This window comes from Paraphaeosphaeria sporulosa, assembly GCF_001642045.1.
Source record: "Paraphaeosphaeria sporulosa strain AP3s5-JAC2a unplaced genomic scaffold CC84scaffold_7, whole genome shotgun sequence".
Taxonomy (NCBI): domain Eukaryota; kingdom Fungi; phylum Ascomycota; class Dothideomycetes; order Pleosporales; family Didymosphaeriaceae; genus Paraphaeosphaeria; species Paraphaeosphaeria sporulosa.
Genome location: NW_017253366.1, coordinates 2081839 through 2097981, shown reverse-complemented (window position 1 = coordinate 2097981; position 16143 = coordinate 2081839). Strand labels below are relative to the sequence as shown.

The 16143-nt window shown below is 55.2% G+C and overlaps 7 protein-coding genes across 7 annotated transcripts; 2 read left to right on the top strand and 5 right to left on the bottom strand.

Moving 5' to 3' along the window:
- Window positions 1-11: 11 nt before the first annotated feature.
- CC84DRAFT_1219397 (uncharacterized protein) lies at window positions 12-1846 on the bottom strand (the record flags this gene model as incomplete). The annotated part of the gene is made up of 2 exons (XM_018183077.1): window positions 12-1765; window positions 1813-1846. The coding sequence occupies 2 exons, from the start codon at window positions 1844-1846 to the stop codon at window positions 12-14; spliced, it is 1788 nt and encodes a 595-aa protein (XP_018034555.1).
- Window positions 1847-2364: 518 nt separating this feature from the next.
- Window positions 2365-5284, bottom strand: CC84DRAFT_1219396 (uncharacterized protein; the record flags this gene model as incomplete). The annotated part of the gene is made up of 3 exons (XM_018183076.1): window positions 2365-3461; window positions 3510-5138; window positions 5188-5284. 3 exons carry the CDS (start codon window positions 5282-5284, stop codon window positions 2365-2367), a joined length of 2823 nt encoding a protein of 940 aa, XP_018034554.1.
- A 1761-nt stretch (window positions 5285-7045) lies between these two features.
- On the bottom strand, window positions 7046-7906 carry CC84DRAFT_1207354 (uncharacterized protein; the record flags this gene model as incomplete). Its single annotated transcript, XM_018182094.1, has 3 exons — window positions 7046-7601; window positions 7661-7817; window positions 7870-7906. The coding sequence occupies 3 exons, from the start codon at window positions 7904-7906 to the stop codon at window positions 7046-7048; spliced, it is 750 nt and encodes a 249-aa protein (XP_018034553.1).
- A 950-nt stretch (window positions 7907-8856) lies between these two features.
- CC84DRAFT_891976 (uncharacterized protein) lies at window positions 8857-9982 on the top strand. Its single transcript, XM_018187810.1, has one exon. It carries the CDS (start codon window positions 9330-9332, stop codon window positions 9702-9704), a length of 375 nt encoding a protein of 124 aa, XP_018034552.1. The 5' UTR covers window positions 8857-9329; the 3' UTR covers window positions 9705-9982.
- A 1918-nt stretch (window positions 9983-11900) lies between these two features.
- CC84DRAFT_1096179 (aldehyde reductase-like protein) lies at window positions 11901-13010 on the top strand (the record flags this gene model as incomplete). Its single annotated transcript, XM_018174656.1, has 3 exons — window positions 11901-11947; window positions 12002-12614; window positions 12672-13010. 3 exons carry the CDS (start codon window positions 11901-11903, stop codon window positions 13008-13010), a joined length of 999 nt encoding a protein of 332 aa, XP_018034551.1.
- Window positions 13011-13121: 111 nt separating this feature from the next.
- CC84DRAFT_1095450 (uncharacterized protein) lies at window positions 13122-13724 on the bottom strand (the record flags this gene model as incomplete). The annotated part of the gene is made up of 1 exon (XM_018174616.1): window positions 13122-13724. The coding sequence occupies one exon, from the start codon at window positions 13722-13724 to the stop codon at window positions 13122-13124; it is 603 nt and encodes a 200-aa protein (XP_018034550.1).
- A 608-nt stretch (window positions 13725-14332) lies between these two features.
- On the bottom strand, window positions 14333-15619 carry CC84DRAFT_1188632 (actin filament organization protein-like protein App1-like protein; the record flags this gene model as incomplete). The annotated part of the gene is made up of 2 exons (XM_018180998.1): window positions 14333-14802; window positions 14854-15619. The coding sequence occupies 2 exons, from the start codon at window positions 15617-15619 to the stop codon at window positions 14333-14335; spliced, it is 1236 nt and encodes a 411-aa protein (XP_018034549.1).
- Window positions 15620-16143: the final 524 nt, after the last annotated feature.

Sequence of the window (16143 nt, the reverse complement as noted above, 5' to 3'; positions counted from 1 at the left end):
AAAGGAAACCCTCAGAACATCTCATCCAGCCCACTCTCATCAAACACGCTCCTCCCCCGACTCCTCGCTTCTCTCTTCTCCCGAAACGTATCGTCAAAGCTGCTCGTGCTGTCAAGGCCTTGCACAGACTGCGCCCCGATGTCGTATACATCCTCTCCCGCGTCTTCGCTACCGTGGCTAATCCTCCGCGCACTGTCCCGCAGCGGAGGCACGGGCGTTCGTCCCGTCAGTATGTCGTACAAACTGTCGTCGCTCTCGTCGTCGTCTTGCCCCTCGAATCGCAGGATTTGGTCTTTGCCCTCGGGCCAGACGAGGATGTAGCCTTGCTGGTGCCCGACTACCATCGCGGGCTTCCTATCTGGCTCTGTATTGAGCCATCTTGTAGTCCATCTCACCGGTGCGGACCCGGCAGGTTTGGTCATGTTATCTGCGAGTGAGAGGATAGTTGGTGGAACAGTCGTCAAGTCGGAAGAGGATGTTGAGCCAGAAAGAGGCTGTGCAGTGTTGAGGTACAGCGTGGGTGAATCGTGCACGGACTGAATGAGGAGATGTGACGGATAGTGTGGGTGCCATTGCAGCGCCTTAATAGGGGAGTGTAGTATGAGAATCGTCATCGGTTGAAGACTGCGTAAATCCCATATCCACACTGTTGTCGGTGTGGAGTCGTCTCGCGTTGCGCAAAGTGTGCCGTCTTTGTTGAAGGCCATGGTACTGATGCCCTGCTTCATAAGTCCGGTGTCGTTCTTCTCCACAGGCGCCTTCGGCGGTGTAACAGGTTGCTGAGCAAGTTCGAAACTCCTGAACCCTCGTGCGTCAACTTGCTCCGTGTATACCGATGCGCGTGGAACACATATCTGTGCCGTATGATCCAGATACACAACCGGAGAGAACGTCTTCGTGGACAGTATCCGCACTCGACGATCCCACCCACCAACGGCCAGCCAATCATTCCCAGGAACCCACTCTAATGTCTTGATCCCCAGGCCTTCGATTCCCCATTCGCTCAGTTCATCCGGAATCTCGCGCGATATGGTACGGTAAAGATGTCCATCCGCCGTGTATATGCACAAATTGTATCCAACACTTGCCGCGTCCCAAACCGCAAGCCATCTCCCATCAGAGCTCCACCGTACCCCTTGTGCATCCTGCGTCGCCAGCTCCACCCTCTTTATCACATCATACGTCTTAGGTGCAAGAAGCATGAGCATGTCCACGCCCGGGCTACGGCACAACAGCGCGAGCACGCTCCCTCTACCGCTGACACCCTTCTCTTCGCTACATGGCCTATACCCCCATCCTCTACTATCTTTCCCACTGAACTTCGGATCTCGAATATCTACCGTGCGTCCGGTCTTCAGGCACCACACCATGACCCGGCTCGCAAAGTCACTCCAGACCAGTACTTCGTCCTCGTCTCGCCCAAACTCCACAGTCACATTCTTACCCATGCCGCCAGACCCGTTGCTGATGATAGCGTTCCATTTGTCATCTCGTAAATCGAAGACGCGTGTAGTATCATCGTCCGCTACGAGGATGCGGTGCGATCGCTGTGGAAGCACAGAGGAGCGTCGAGGCGGCGTGGCAGCGCCGCTCGGGGATACGGACGGCGGAGACCATGCTATCTGCGACCGGCGCACATCATGTGATTGGGGGAGGGGTATATTGCGAACGAGCTCGAAGGTAGCGAGGGAGCGGATCTGCAGGCGGGCGCCGGTGAGGCACGCGATGTGGGATGCGGTTGGTGATGGAGCCGAGAGTGAGGTCGCTATAGTTGTGAGCGTGGTCTCGATGGTGAGCGAGGGATTTTCTTACCTTTGTACTGTGGAGAGACGTCTGCAGTCTCCATGGCTCCAGGTGGATATGCAATGCTCTGGTGGTCGAGTGTTGACGAGGGTAAACAAAAAGCCGGACATATAGCCAATCAGATACGGAGAGCGCCGCCCACTTCCGAGACCCTTCCGAGGCCCTTCAAGCACAGCAGCATTCGACCGAGCCAAAGAGAGAGTCGTGGATTCAATGTACGAGTAGTATGTATGTATCATGATGATAACTCCACTCCTTTCCTTGATCGAATGTAGTGCACGAGGCGCATACGTTGCAAAGCTCGATTGGAGCAACGGCAGGGGGTTGGTATTTTTATCAACTCCAAGGGTATCCACTCTTGAGCTCTTTTCGCCGCCATAGAGGGGCGGTTTACATACATTCAGAACCATCCATCGTCAAGCCTCCGACGTTCTAAGAATATACCCTAAGCAAAGCGCACGTGGGAAGTGAAGTAAATCAAGGAGAGTTTCATATCCAATCGTGCGTTCTAAGACTCGCTGAAATGCGTTCAATACATGACCATAGCTCATGCCACTAGACTCAGGTGCTGTACACTGGGGCCTTAATTAAAATGCTCTTGCCGCGAATTTGCACCGCTACTCCAACGGACAAGCGAACCCTCGGTTGAGGAGCGTCGTCTTTGGTGGACTGCGACAGACTTTGCTGGCTTGGATTAGGCTGGTGACCCAGCGACTTACCCAGTGTAGCTTGATTCTGGGATGGCTTCTTTGACCCACCGAATCCGAACATGCTGCGTTTCTTGTCTGCTGGCTCCTTACTAGGCTGCTGGCTTGACTGTTCGGGCTCGCCAATTGATGCGTTGTCATCCAACTTAGAAGCGACACTTCGCAAAGAAGCACGATCCGTTTCGTCGATTTCTCGAATAGGGTCTGTCAAAGCAGGAATGCCAGACTCCATCTTCATGAATTCGGACACGAGGGCTTGTCCAGGGTAGAAGTAATCAATCTGGACCTCTCTGCTTTCCAATGGAAGATGCTGTGCGACACTTATGGCTAGCTCCACAATCATAGGAACTCCTCCATTTAGGTCAGGTGGCGCAGGGTCGTTGAGATACATCTGTATAGAAGCGATGAGCTTCTCGTTGAGTGTTTCGGTCAATGTTGCTCGATTCGGTCCTGATTGGGCAGCTTTCAATTGATCGGCCAATCCTTCTAGGGTTGCCAGCCGCCAGTTGATAACCTTCGCATTCAAAGCATCTTCGTCTTCAGTGGTGTGGCAGGTTGCAGCATATTTCCGTATATTGAGTTGAATGGTTTTCAGCTGTGTCGAGAGCCCCGTCTCTAGATCAGGATGAAAGTACTTGTCGAATATGTTTTCGACCAGCCATTGCGAGATGAAAGCACGTCCGACCGCAGTCATCTCCTGTTTGCCAGTTTCTACGGCAGTCTTGTTCACGACAGGCTGCAGCCAGGGTGGTATCGCCTTCCAATCCTTGCGAATTGCGAAGGAAAGCTGGGCTATCAAACCATCAAGCCTGTTGAACCGAGTGCCATATTCGCTGTCATCCCATGACGTGCGTGACAAGGAGAGACGTTGGTTCGCGAGGGTGTTCTGAAGTTGGTGCACTTGGGTTTGCTGCTCGAAGAAGTATCGCTTTACTTTTTGGTATTTTTCACCTGCGATGGGTCAGAATTACGTGGTGTACGTCAAATTGGGAGGCTTACGCAAAACGTCGTGTTCTTTGACCAATTGAGCTATCTCGTCGTCCGACATGTCTGTCGTAGTGCGCGGCGGTGGTGTGGCCCGTCCCATCTCTCCACTTTGCGAGGTCTGGCCCTTCTCTCCCCTGTATGGCTGCCCCTGCGATGCTGTTGGCACGACGTTAGCGCCAAAAGTCTGAATGCCCGGCGATACAGGCGGTTGTCCTTGAGCCTGACCTTGTGTTGAGCTCTGCTGGAGGAGAGAGCTCTCCCTCGAGGGCGGAGCCTGTTGCTGGCCACCATCGTTGACCTTCCTCAAGGTATTGCGCTGGCCGCTGTTCGCCGGAGCCATGTTGTCTTGCTGCGGCGGCGTTACGCTCTGCGAGTGAAGATCAGTGGATGGGGACGGCTGTCCCTGCTGGTCGTAAGCCTGGAAAGTGGGAGGCTGTGATTGGAGGGGCGACGGCGGGGCAAGCGACGCGTGCGATGACGGGGGGCGGAGCTGCTGCGAGTGTTGGCCGTCAATCGGCTGACCACCCTGCACAATCTGGGGGACTGTTTGCGAGGGCGGAGGGGCGTTGGGCTCGCCCTGTGCTTGCGACGGCGAGCGACCGTGCTGCACCTGCTGGAAGTCTTGGCCCTGGTGCGGCTGAGGCTGTTGTGGGGAAGGCTGCGATTGCTGCGAGTAGCGAGGGTTCTGCACCTGCGGCTCTGGCGGTCCCTGCGGCGATTGCTGCTGCGCGAGCTGCGCGGCCTGCTGGGCTTGGTACTGGTAGTAGGTCTGCTGCGGCGGAGGAGGCACTTGTGCGCCGCCGACGAGCGGGCTGGGTGCGTTCTGCGGGGGCGGGTAGGCTTGGTAGTCGTTTGGATTAGAGGGGCGCTGGCCAGGGGGCTGCTGGTAGTTCTGGTACGAGGGCGGGTGTTGTTGTGGTTGCAGACCCTGGTGTTCGGGGCTGTAGTGGTCTACCCCGCCTTGGGCGTGATAACTTCCCTCCGTGCTCACTCTAGCGAGTGGGGGCCGATTATATTGCTCCTGGTGCGGGTTGGGCGAGTACTGCTGCGGATGCTGGAATTGCGCGTCTTTCGGCGGCACTCGGGGCTGCTCGTCCTCCTGTTGCAGGAATGGGTCGAGGTCGTCCTCGTCGTGCTCGTCCGAGGGCGCGAGATGCGAGCTGGACCCGCCGTGCTGCCCGTGCCGCTGGTTCCACTGCGCAGCCCGCAGGCGGTGCTCCTCCTCGCGCTGCCGGAATTCGAGCTCGCGCGGGTCGCTCTTGCGCACCGATTGTCGCCGGCCAACCTTGCTTGACTTGGAGCGGTCCTCGTCTTTGTGGCTTGTAAGCCCGAGGCGGCTGCGGAGGCCTTGCTTCTTAGGCTCGGGCGTGTATGAGGACTGCGGCTGGTAGGAACCTCTGCGGGGCTGCTGGTCGTAGCCCTGGGTAGGCTGCGGACCGCCCTGTAGCTGCTGGAGCGTCTGCTGGTCGAGCGCAATGCCCGAGGAATGGCGATGGCTCGTTGCGCGCTGCGGGAACGGCTGCTGTTGCTGCCGAAACTGCGGCGGTTGGGGAACGCCCGCTGGGATCTGCGCAGGCTGCTGCTGTTGCGCAAGCTGCTCCGAGGGTGGGTATCTCGCGCCCGTCTCGTTGACGGCGAGTGCTTCGCGTGTCAGCCGCAAGATGCACCGGGCGGCCAGGCGCTCACTTACTAGACCCAGGCCCCGAAGGCACTGGAGACGGGTGGCCGGACGAGGTTTCGACAGACGAGTGCGAGCGATTCGACTTACTCCAGGGGAGCGAAGGCATGGCAGAGGAGCGCGAGTGCAGCCCGGAATCTCTTGCAGAGAGAGGGCGGGGCTGGCGTACAAGAGAGGAACTCTGACGCCTCAGCTAACGAGAATAAACACTGCCAGCGGGATCAGCGGGCGACCAGGGCGCGACTGAACAGCACCATGCGCGATGTTCTCCCAGCTGGTCAAGCCAGCATTACTCTGCTGGAGCGCGAGCTCCATGTAAAAGCGCCGCGGGCACCCTAAAGCTGGACCCCGGTGCTATCAGCCGTACGTGCACGCCTGCAGCAAATTGAGGACAGCGAGCCGCACGCCAGTGGACGCCCGGCAGTCTACCGCATGTGTGCATGGAGCCCGGCGGTGGCAGTGCTACACTATGCGCGTTACGTGCGGACCATGGAGCCTGCGATATTGCCGTGCCATGAGATCTGGAATGCTCACGCCCAGCGCGGAGCACGGTGAACCACTGCAGCCTCGAGAACACGGGCGCGCGGCAGCCTCACCAACATCTGTACTAAACAGTATCCATCATTGCCATGCGCATCCAAGCAGTGCGAGGTGACGCAACGGAGCCTCGCTAGCCTTACATGCAAGCGAACAAACGCTAAGCGGGTAGACATTGCTTGTGCAAGTTCATGCCCTCTAAGCAGTCAGCCTCGATCCGTTCGCGCATGTAGCCTCAGGACCCATGCCTGTCCGCATTCCGTTTGAGCACTCCAATTCTCTGGTGAAAGCCCTTCTCCACCAGAGCGAGAACAGTTCAGCCCACTGCTTATTCCTATTAATAGTGTAAGAAAGGTGGGTCTCAGACCCCAGCAGCAGCCAAATCACGGCTAGTCTACTCCACTCGCTTACACTTGTTCATCAGCCTTGCCTGCGCGACGAAAGCTTTTGAGGTTGTGGTTGCAGGGCTGAGGGTTCTGGAAGCATTGTGTTTCGTCTATCGACCGATCTCAACGCTCCAGATCCCATTGATGTTCAAAGTCTCGTAGAGCCGATGCAAACCCTCAAACGTCTTCAACTGCAAGTATAACCGGGGTGCACGTTTTTTGCCCCCTCCAGGTTTCTGCGGCCCGCCGTCAGTCATCGCAACCCCACTAAGCCGTTGCCCGATGCAAGCTGGATTGCATTTCTACGGGAGTGTACCTTGCACATCTCCTTTGTTCCGAACGCCCTCCGAACGATCGACCTCGGGCACACCCTTTGCGGTAGGGCAGCTAACGGCAGAGGCATGCATATTGATTGTTAGTGACGGTTAGTCCCCTCCGCGCGGAAACACGGCCCCCAGGCTTGATAGGAGCGAATAAACACCCGAGCAATATCTACGTGCCACTAAGGGGACGATAAGCGTTGAGTAGGGTCTGCCGAGTGTGTACAATTGCGAAGACTGGCTATCTCTACCTGTGGTAAGATAGTGATTACATTCGATATATACGTAGGATTCACATATCTGCACTCGGACAGTGCTTGCTCCCACCGCAGCGGGGTCCAAAATAGGAAGAGTGCAGAGCGGCCGAGGCTGTTTTGTCATCTTCCGTCGTGCCTTCCGTTTTGCTCGTAGGCACGGCATGCCTCGTGGTGCTTCCCAATATCCGTTTCCCCAAGGGTTCCTCCCGCGTGACAGGAAGTCTCCCGGACCCTCAATGTGCGGTTATCCAGATCTATTGTCACCAGCGACAATTCCAAAGGTTCACAGAGAATATCACGACCGTTGCCGGATGCACCTGCGGTCCAAATACTCGCAGACACTAAACGTTCCTGATCCTCAACGTGGCCTTCAAGCGTACTGCTCCTTGTATACTCCCACTGGCACCTCCTGCGCTTTAGTCCTCCTTCGTTCCCCAACAATGGCGGCTTTCAGCCATAATAACGACGTGATACCTGCGACTACACCATAAGGGATAATCTGGCCAGTCGTCGGCCGACCGTAGCCAGTTTCAGTTGCCAGCAACAGACCGAGTCCGCCATTGATCATTCCTAGTGGAATGAGTAGTCGTCCCAGCCAGAGATGTCCGTACGACCAGAAAGTGCGGCGTCCGACTTTCTTATATCGGAAGTGGTGGATCAAGCCGAGAACTGGCTGAATGAACAAGACGACAAAGAGCACTATGCCAATGATCGGATGGTATCGCCCGATGAGGTTGGCTTGTGCGGGGGCTTGTTGCGTCATCCAGACTCCTAAGGCGAAGGCTGCGATGTACACGAGATATGCGAAGATTTGAAAGAGGCCGTGGACAAGCCAAACGCCCTTGAAAGACGCCAACCGAATGAGTATCGAACCCGTGGGAAAGAGGATTACGAATGCGAACGACGCGAGGACGCCATGTGCGATACTGAACATAAAAGTCAAATTAGTATTGTCACGACAGAAATAATTGGAGACATCGCTTACAGTGCAGTATTTCCTCCCAAAATTCCATTACCTGAAATGAAGCCACCGTTGTTAGAGGAACTGCTCCCCCCTCCGTTGAAAGCGCTAGAATAGCCTTCGTTACTACCGTCAGGTCCATATTGACCGCCAGGGCCGTATTGACCATGCGTAAGCAATGCTATCATTGTGAGTAATTTTGTGTTGGAAGTATCTTCATCAGATCTACCTACCAAAGCTAAGCACGAATGCTGATCTTGTTACGGACATTCTCAATTCTTTGCTGACAGATCTAGAACAGGAAGTGGGTGAAGCAAAGAAAACAAGTGACAGCGCAGCTACCCTACTTATACCAAGGCACTGCCTATCTGGAATACAGCCAAGCAAGATTCGAGAGGTTGGCATACAATTTAAACAAACGGCTCTGACGCAAGTGACATCAGATCCCGTTATGATATGGGGGTTACGCGTCAAGAGGGGAGCTGGTACGATACGAGTGGTTGGGAACGGCTTCTGTTCCTGCCGTCGGTGAAAGACATGGTGGAGAGCCGGTAGCTTACTACGTAGCCCTAGGTCGGCGTACCGGGAGTAAAAAGCGCCGATATGGGGCCGTCGTAGGCTTACTTTTGATCCTAGAATCCTCAGGCAGGACTGTTCCAATTCTCCAAGATCAACATGCTTCCATACTATAGACATTTGCACCTCGTGTGCACCTCGTACCAACCCGGTCAGTGCGGCCTAGGCAGAGGCCTCCTACCCTTGGACTATCGGTATGATGTTCAATCCGCTTATCGATCGTATGGTAGGCAACATTGGGCCTATGCGCCCTTTATGCGCGACGAACTGAGAAGAATATGAACTGGAAACGTTAGGCACGCGGGCTTTGCCAGCAGCTAATGCGTTTCGATAGTCATCTCGTTAGGCACCGGCCATGATGTCAACATCTCCCAGGCCTCTGAAGAGGCACGAGGCGCCGAATGCGACTTTGAAAGGATACAGTATAATTTTCACATCGGACATCGCGATCTCATACGGAAACGCCTTGTGACTGCGGACCGGTTCGAATGCGCCCTTGGAAATTCGTTTTTGATCGGCCATGTTCGTACTGGATCTGCCCTGTGCTTAATGTCCTGGTCATTCCGAGTATGTCTGCCACACCTCACGTTGATAAAGGACGAGTGACCTCGAGCACAGCCACTTGTGCAATTTGCAATCCTCTCTTCTAGGCGCCGCGCCCGCAAAGCCACACTACGCGAAGGGCGCCGCGCATGTGGCGTACGTTTTGCATGTCGCAATGCAGAGCAAAGGAGGAATTCGAGAAGAGATGGATGATGTGTCCATTTTTGTTGGGCGAAATGAGTCCGCGAGGCTCGCGAAAGCCCAACAGCGATATCGGCTTCGCCACCTCACCGCGGCACGAGGCTGCTTGGCGGTGTAAGGAGTCACGCCTGGCCAGTCAGCAGCGAGCACGGGTCGACTGATCCACTTTGCGTTCTCACACCATCTTTGAGTCACTCCGCCTCCTGACTGGGTGACTAGGGCGTGATGTGGCATATGGATAGGTTATGTATAAATGTCTTGGTAGGATTTTTTCCGGTTCCGTTCCTGCATTTTCCGATCATCACTTTCATCCCTCGCGGTCGTCGCCATTTTCCTTTTCGTCCTGTTCGTCGCCGAAGATCTTCCTATCAATATGAGCAAGCGTCACAACAGGAAGCGAACAAGGAGCCGTCCCCGTCACCGCGACGGTAATAAATCAAATTCAAATCATATTCGAACTCTTTCTACCGATACCAGTTCATCTTTTACGAGTACCACGAGTTCCGTTTCGCAGCCGCAGAATACCCATGTTCCCATCGCGACTACGTCCGCAAACCACTGGCATCAAACGTACGCAGCATGGCAGGATCGCCGCCTCTATTACGAATCCACGAGAGAGCAAGCCTTGGAGGCCCAGCGGGTCAGATTTTTCGGAGGGGAGGCTGGCGATGATAACAGTCTCCTTGAGCCTATGCTCAAGGTTGTGACCGATCTCTTTGATGGCATGACCGACTTCGAAGACCCGTGACGCCGCGTTTGCTCCACGCTACATTCTCCACTCATCCCCGCGCCCTGCTTCGATGTGCGGCAACGCAGGCTCAAACTTCGCGATGGAATCACCTATCTTTACGTGTTTCCTTCTAAGCTCCATTCAACATCTCGAAGCAGAATAGCAATATAAGCCTTCCCCAGCCAGCAATGCACATCCTTTCCGACGCAGATGTCCTGGTTCGACCTACCCAAGATACCCTATTACTTCATTCATCTTTCTTTTCTCATACCGATCGGTTCTGCCACCAGCTAGAGGCGTGGGCACACCATCGAGCTCGGACTCGCAGCAATGAAGGCAGGCCACCCAGCTGGGCTCGGTTGGTAGGGGTCTTGCTGGATTGGTCTCACAACGCTCGGCCCTAGGACTCTGGTTTTGCGCCTATGCGGAGGATTGGAGCAGCACAGTAGTCATGCACAGATGGTGTATGAAAGGGGAGGGCGGCTAGATGCACGCCTGACGCAGTGTTCTCGCTTGAGCTATACCTTGCTCGTGAGATGGCGTCTTGGTTTGAGCGTCGCTGCCTGGAGGATATCTAGTGGGCGGGGAAAGGAGGCAGGCGTATGGTGGAGGAGTCATCGGTCTGGGTTTCGGATGAAGGGGTGGTCAGCGCGTTGATGCCTTCGATGGCGGCACGCGCTCGTTCGCGTGTGCACGTGTGCACGTGCATCCGCATGGGCTCCGCGGCGCGGCGTGGCGTGTCGCACATTTCCAGGAAGAGGGGTTCGTAGGCAGAGACCGTCATGCATGTATGTTGACAATATGATCGAGTGGCCTCATTTTATGTATGGATTTCCTACTGTGACTTGCTTGTACACGAAGTGCTGTTCACACTTGGCAAATTGCAGCGTATGAGCAATGTGGCAAAAGCTACTGCTCGCTGACTGATTTTACGCAGCTTCCTCCCTCGTGAAGGCATTTTCCATCATCTGATCCTCGTGGCTTTTCTTCTGGCTCCAATCTCTGGCAACACTAAGATTTCTATTAGCACATGGATTACTCAGAAGTATGACTCTTTAGTGAATCAGCCAGCACATAGATGTCTAAAACATGGAGCAACATTCCTCAGCATCGCCGCAAGATATCGATCGAAGATCTTGCACCATGCATGATGACCACGAAGTTGACGCAAACGGCAGACTCTTTGAGGACTAATGTCGGGAATCTGCAGCGTCGAATGATTTATTAAAGGGGCTTCCAAACAGAGTGTGACCGGTCACCTACAGTAACAGCTTGTATCGGGGTAACCTTGAATGATAATGAGTCCACCTCCATCTTACACTGACAGAGTTTTGAGATAGGATAGTCTCATGTATCCGGCGACTTGAACCCAAATCAGAGATTTCTTTTCGGCCTGTGAATAACTCATATTACCGGTGGGAGAGGTCAACATAGATTTGTTGAGCGTATGACGTTGGTTTATTTCTAGGGGGCAATTCAGACCGGAAGTGAATGCTGCTTTGAAAGATGATCGGGTGTGCAAAAATAGAATTGGCTGTATTCACAGCACCCTGAAATCTTCGAACATCAAGCGGATAAGAGGCACCTATGTAACTGTGGAAGATCAAGCATGATCTTAGATATCCTGTATTCTCCACACCGCAATTGGGCCGCTTAAAGTTGGAGACGTGGTGAGATCTATGCTAGAACTTTCGCTTGAATTGGATGAGTTCACACATATTTATCTGTGTAGAACGGGTCTAGCCGTTGTGTTTCATCGAGCAGTTCGCATCGAGTTGATTTCGCCGAAAAAAGTGCGATGTAGGAGAACTTTGGACGAGGACGGTTAAACACCTCGAGCTGGCACTTTTAGCAGGCACTTCAAGCGCCTTGCCAGCAGCCCTGTGCAGATTGTCCCGCCAACCAAGCAGCGGCGCGCCGAGCTTTTGAGCCTCAAAGCCGAGGTTTTTCCCGGTTCATGGTGGCCATAACCACTGCCGCGGGCTTGAACGGTCGATACACCAATCGATGACGTCTAAGAGCCGCAGCTACGCGCGAAAAAGTGGACCCGCGGAGCGGATGGAGTTCTCGATGGAGAAAACGCGCCAAAACCCCACCAGCCAACCCCTCCAACTTCGCCCCGCGTCAGTGCCTCAGTAGCTACTTCATCGCCCACAAATTTTGTCAGTCCTTTCAATTCCACAAACCCGCACACTTGCATTCACTTCCATCAACATGTCTCTCGGAAAAACTGCAAAGCTCAACACTGGTGCCTCCATCCCGTGAGTACTCAAGAGAAGCCCTCCAGCAACTATTTTACTGATGATGACCCACAGTACATTGGGCTTTGGAACATGGCAAGCAGAGCCCGGTCAGGTCGAGGCTGCCGTCTACGAGGCCCTCAAGGCGGGCTACAAGCACATTGATTTCGCCAAGGTCTACGGCAACCAGAAGGAGATTGCGAATGCTCTCAAGCGGGCGTTCAGCGAGCTCGGCATCAAGCGCGAGGACCTCTTCCTTGTTTCCAAGCTCTGGAACTCCCAGCACCGCCCCGAGCACGTTGCCGCAGCGCTCGACGACTGCCTGGCTGAGCTCGGCCTCGACTACCTAGACCTCTACCTTGTCCACTTCCCCGTTGCCTTCGACGAGCGCGGCGACGTCAACCAGAACCTGTTCCCCCTGCAGGACAAGTCTGACCACCCTGATGGCGACGTCAAGATGCTCGACGACATCTCCATCGTCGACACCTGGAAGGCGATGACCAAATTGCCCAAGGAGAAGGCTCGCGCCGTCGGTGTCTCAAACCACACCAAGGAGCACCTCCAAGCGCTCATTGACGCCACTGGTGTTACCCCCGCTGCCAACCAAATCGAGCGCCACCCGCGTCTCCTCCAGCCAGAGCTCATCAAGTACTGCGCGGAGAAGGGCATCCACGTCACCGAGTACTCTGTAAGCATCCTCCTACACCAAACCTTCCAGCAGCTCGCAGTGAATTAACCCCACCAGGCCTTCGGTAACAACATGATCGGCGAGCCCCTTCTCGTCCAGCACGACACCATCAAGGCCATTGCCGAAGCCAACAAGGCGACCCCCGCACAGGTCATCCTCGCGTGGGCGCAGGTCGGCGGCCACTCGGTCATTCCCAAGTCCGTCACCGCATCGCGCATCCAGGAGAACTTCAAGGAGATTGAGCTGTCCAAAGAGGACTTTGAAAAGGTCGAGGAGATTGGCAAGAAGTCGCCGCGCCGCTTCAACATCCCGTACATCGCCAACAAGCCCAGGTGGCCCGTCAACATCTTCGGCGAGCCCGAGGAGAAGGACGCGCCGCACAAGGTCATTGTCTAGACGATGCTTTCTACGGGCTAGAGGAAAAGTAAAATAGAACAGAACAGAATCACGAATAGATTTGTAATGAGTACATGAAGTCAGACCAAGCACATTGCTTCCGGCGTTGCCCTAATCATCCAACGGCAGGATATCCCTCCTCCCCGCCCTCAGCTCCTGCTCCAAATACTCCCTTACGCTGCCATATGCCTTGCACACATGTTTTCCATTGAACGCATTCTCCAGGCTGACCGCGCCCCTCTCCCCCTCCCTCTCCCCCCTCGGCTCAATGGCCACATCCCCCGCACACATGGCCGCCTGCCGCATGTAATCCACACAGTGCAAGAAATGCGCCTCGTAGTCGCCGGGCTCGGGCATATCCTCCGCCGCCACCCCCGTCACGACCGACGAGAAGATCTTGCCCATGATGTACACGCAGTGCAGCTGGTGCGTTACGCTGGTCGAATTGTACACCAGGCCGTCGGCGGGGAAGGCTGCGTTGGCCGAGGGCGGGAACAGGGTTTCCCACTGTGCTTGCACGCGGGGTTGGAGAAATGCAGACGCGGTGAGGGGCACGAAGGAGGCATCTGCGGCCCACTGTATCACCTCCACTGGAAACTCTGGCGCCAGGTCTCTGTACGAGGAGCCGACTTGTGTAGCGCATGTGGGAGGGGAGACGGTGCGCCAGATGGCGAGTTGGAGCGTGATGATGAGCAGGAGCAGGCCCGTCGCCATCAGGTAAAAGTAGTCTTTGAGCGCCGCCAGTATCGCATGTTTCTTGCTTGACGGCCGGGCGTCTTCAAATTCTGCGGATTGCCAGTGTTTCTCGTGGTCGGTGTCGCTCGTAAGGAGGCTTTCTCGATCTTGCATCGTGCGTGGGGTGGTGGTCGATACAAGAGATGGGCTGTGCACGTGTATTGTTGGGACGGGGATGGATCTTGACATTTGCTGCCAGCGGAAGTTGTGGATGCCCAAAAGTTGAACATTTTGAGGTGGCAGCTTGGATGGGGCAGGGTTGTGTGATTGACGACGGAACGCGTTTCAGCGCGGAATCCGAGGCAGGGTGTTTGAACTTTGGCGGGGCGCGTCAAATCTCGACAGGCATGTCGAGGCGAGGCATAGTGTTGTGTGGAAAATACAGGAACATTCGTAGTACTGGACTTATGATAGGACATTGATACAATACCGAACTGGACCATGCCTGCAATCGCTGGTGATAAAGACTATGAATACTAGTAAGGCGCTAGGGTATACCGACAACGTAAAAAGAGGACCGCAAGCTCACACACATGGAGACACCAACGGCGCTTTGCTGACCGTGCCTTCGAAGAGGGAGAAGTTTCTCACTTCGCCGCCGCAACGAGTGCGTCCACCTTGGCGTACAGCTCACTCGGATCCTCAAACACATGCCACGCCTCCCTCGGCACGTCTTTGAAGGCCTTCTCGAACCGCTCCGGCTTGTTCTTCTCGCTCTCATTCGTCTCCGCAACATCCACCACCTTTCGGATGTAGATGGCGCCGATCCACTTGGGATGCTTGCGGAACATCTCGCCGTAAGCTTCGGGGTCGCTCTGGGTGCTGTCGCCGATGCAGATGAACTTGCGCTTTGGGAACCACTCGTAGATCTTCTCCATCCGGTCGACTTTGTAGGCTTCTGTGCCTTGGGTGAGGTTTGCTAGGAAGCCGGCGAGGTTCATCCACGAGGCGTCGCGGAGAACGAGGGTACCAGCGGGAAAGTAGGTTTCGCGGAATTGGCGCAGGAAGGGGTAGAGGTTGTAAGGGGAGGCGGACAAGTACCATACTGGTGGAGTATCTGATTTGATTAGTATTTGTTCAAGTGCATACAAACATCGCATGCACTCACCAAGTTTCTGCATAAGATGCTTGTATAGCTCTGGCATTCCTCGGATGGGCTCTGGGTCGTCTACAAAGGTTGTCTTCAAGATACCGACCGGTGAACTGGTCAGAGTCTTCTTGATCGTGTCATCGACGTCGCTGATGATGGCCCAGCCTTTCGCAGTGGCAAAGGTAGTGTTGATTGGCGTGGCGTCAGCATTGACAGCCTTTGAAGTGATGACCTCTCCATCCTTGTAACCGTGCCCAGGAATGGCAATCTCGTCGGTACTGATACCGTCGCGGCCGCTTGGGCCCAGACGAACCTCCATGCCCTGAAGGTCGACTGTGACGGAATGCGCCGGTAAAATCTGGTCCAGCAAAGGCTGTATCCTCTTCTCGATGGTGGCCTCGGCCTGCTCGTCCTTGGCCAGCCCAACCTTGTCGGCAACCCAGCCTACGACCGCGGAAAGGTCCTTTCCGCTGTTTTTGACGAAATAACAAGCGACATATTCGGCCTTCCACCTCCCCAGTCTGTTCTGGTAGGCGGTATTGTCGAGCAGCCACACGTAGTCCTTCTGCGGGTCCACGGGCGCATAAAACGGGTTCTTGGAGCCAAGGTAGGACGTCAAATTGTCCTTGAGCGAGAACTTGAATCTGTCGCCTAAGGACGGCATGTCTTTTTCAAATTCTGGGAAGCCTCTCTGGATGCGAAACTCTCTTTCTGCGTCACTTTCGTGGTATCGTCTTGTGGTGACATCGCCAGCAGGCACTTCGGGGGCGGCATCTTTCTGCATTTTGATGGAACCGTCGAGGAGGGGGCGTGATGGGTGTCTAAGGCGAGTGCAGGTCAGGAGGGGCGGGGAGGGTTTTGCACAAGATGCGAGGCAGGCAGCTGGACTCTGTCATGGCGCCAGAGTAAACTTGGCAAGGTGGGAACGTGTAGCAAGCGCCGTGTTGGGCGAGCAGCAACGACTGACGTATGCGCGAGTGCTGAGACGTGCAGCTGATCGCCAACGTGTGGCGTGTGGGGAGGTGGAGCTGACGCCAGGGCTGTGCCTCATAGTCCTCGCAGGTGCATGGCCAAGCACGTGAGCCTCGTCGAAGCTTGTCACTTCAAATCGCGTCTCTTGACACGGGAGGTATGATGTGTGCCAGGGTGGGCAGACCAGGCTGCAGGTGCATGCTCTTTCTGGATGTAGCACGGGGTAGGCAGCACGGGAGTTTGTCGTTTCTGCTGTACTATTTCCTGATATGCTCGTTGCTCCTGCATGGTCGTCGGACAGCATCCGGCAGAATGCCGATTTGCGCAACGTGCTAC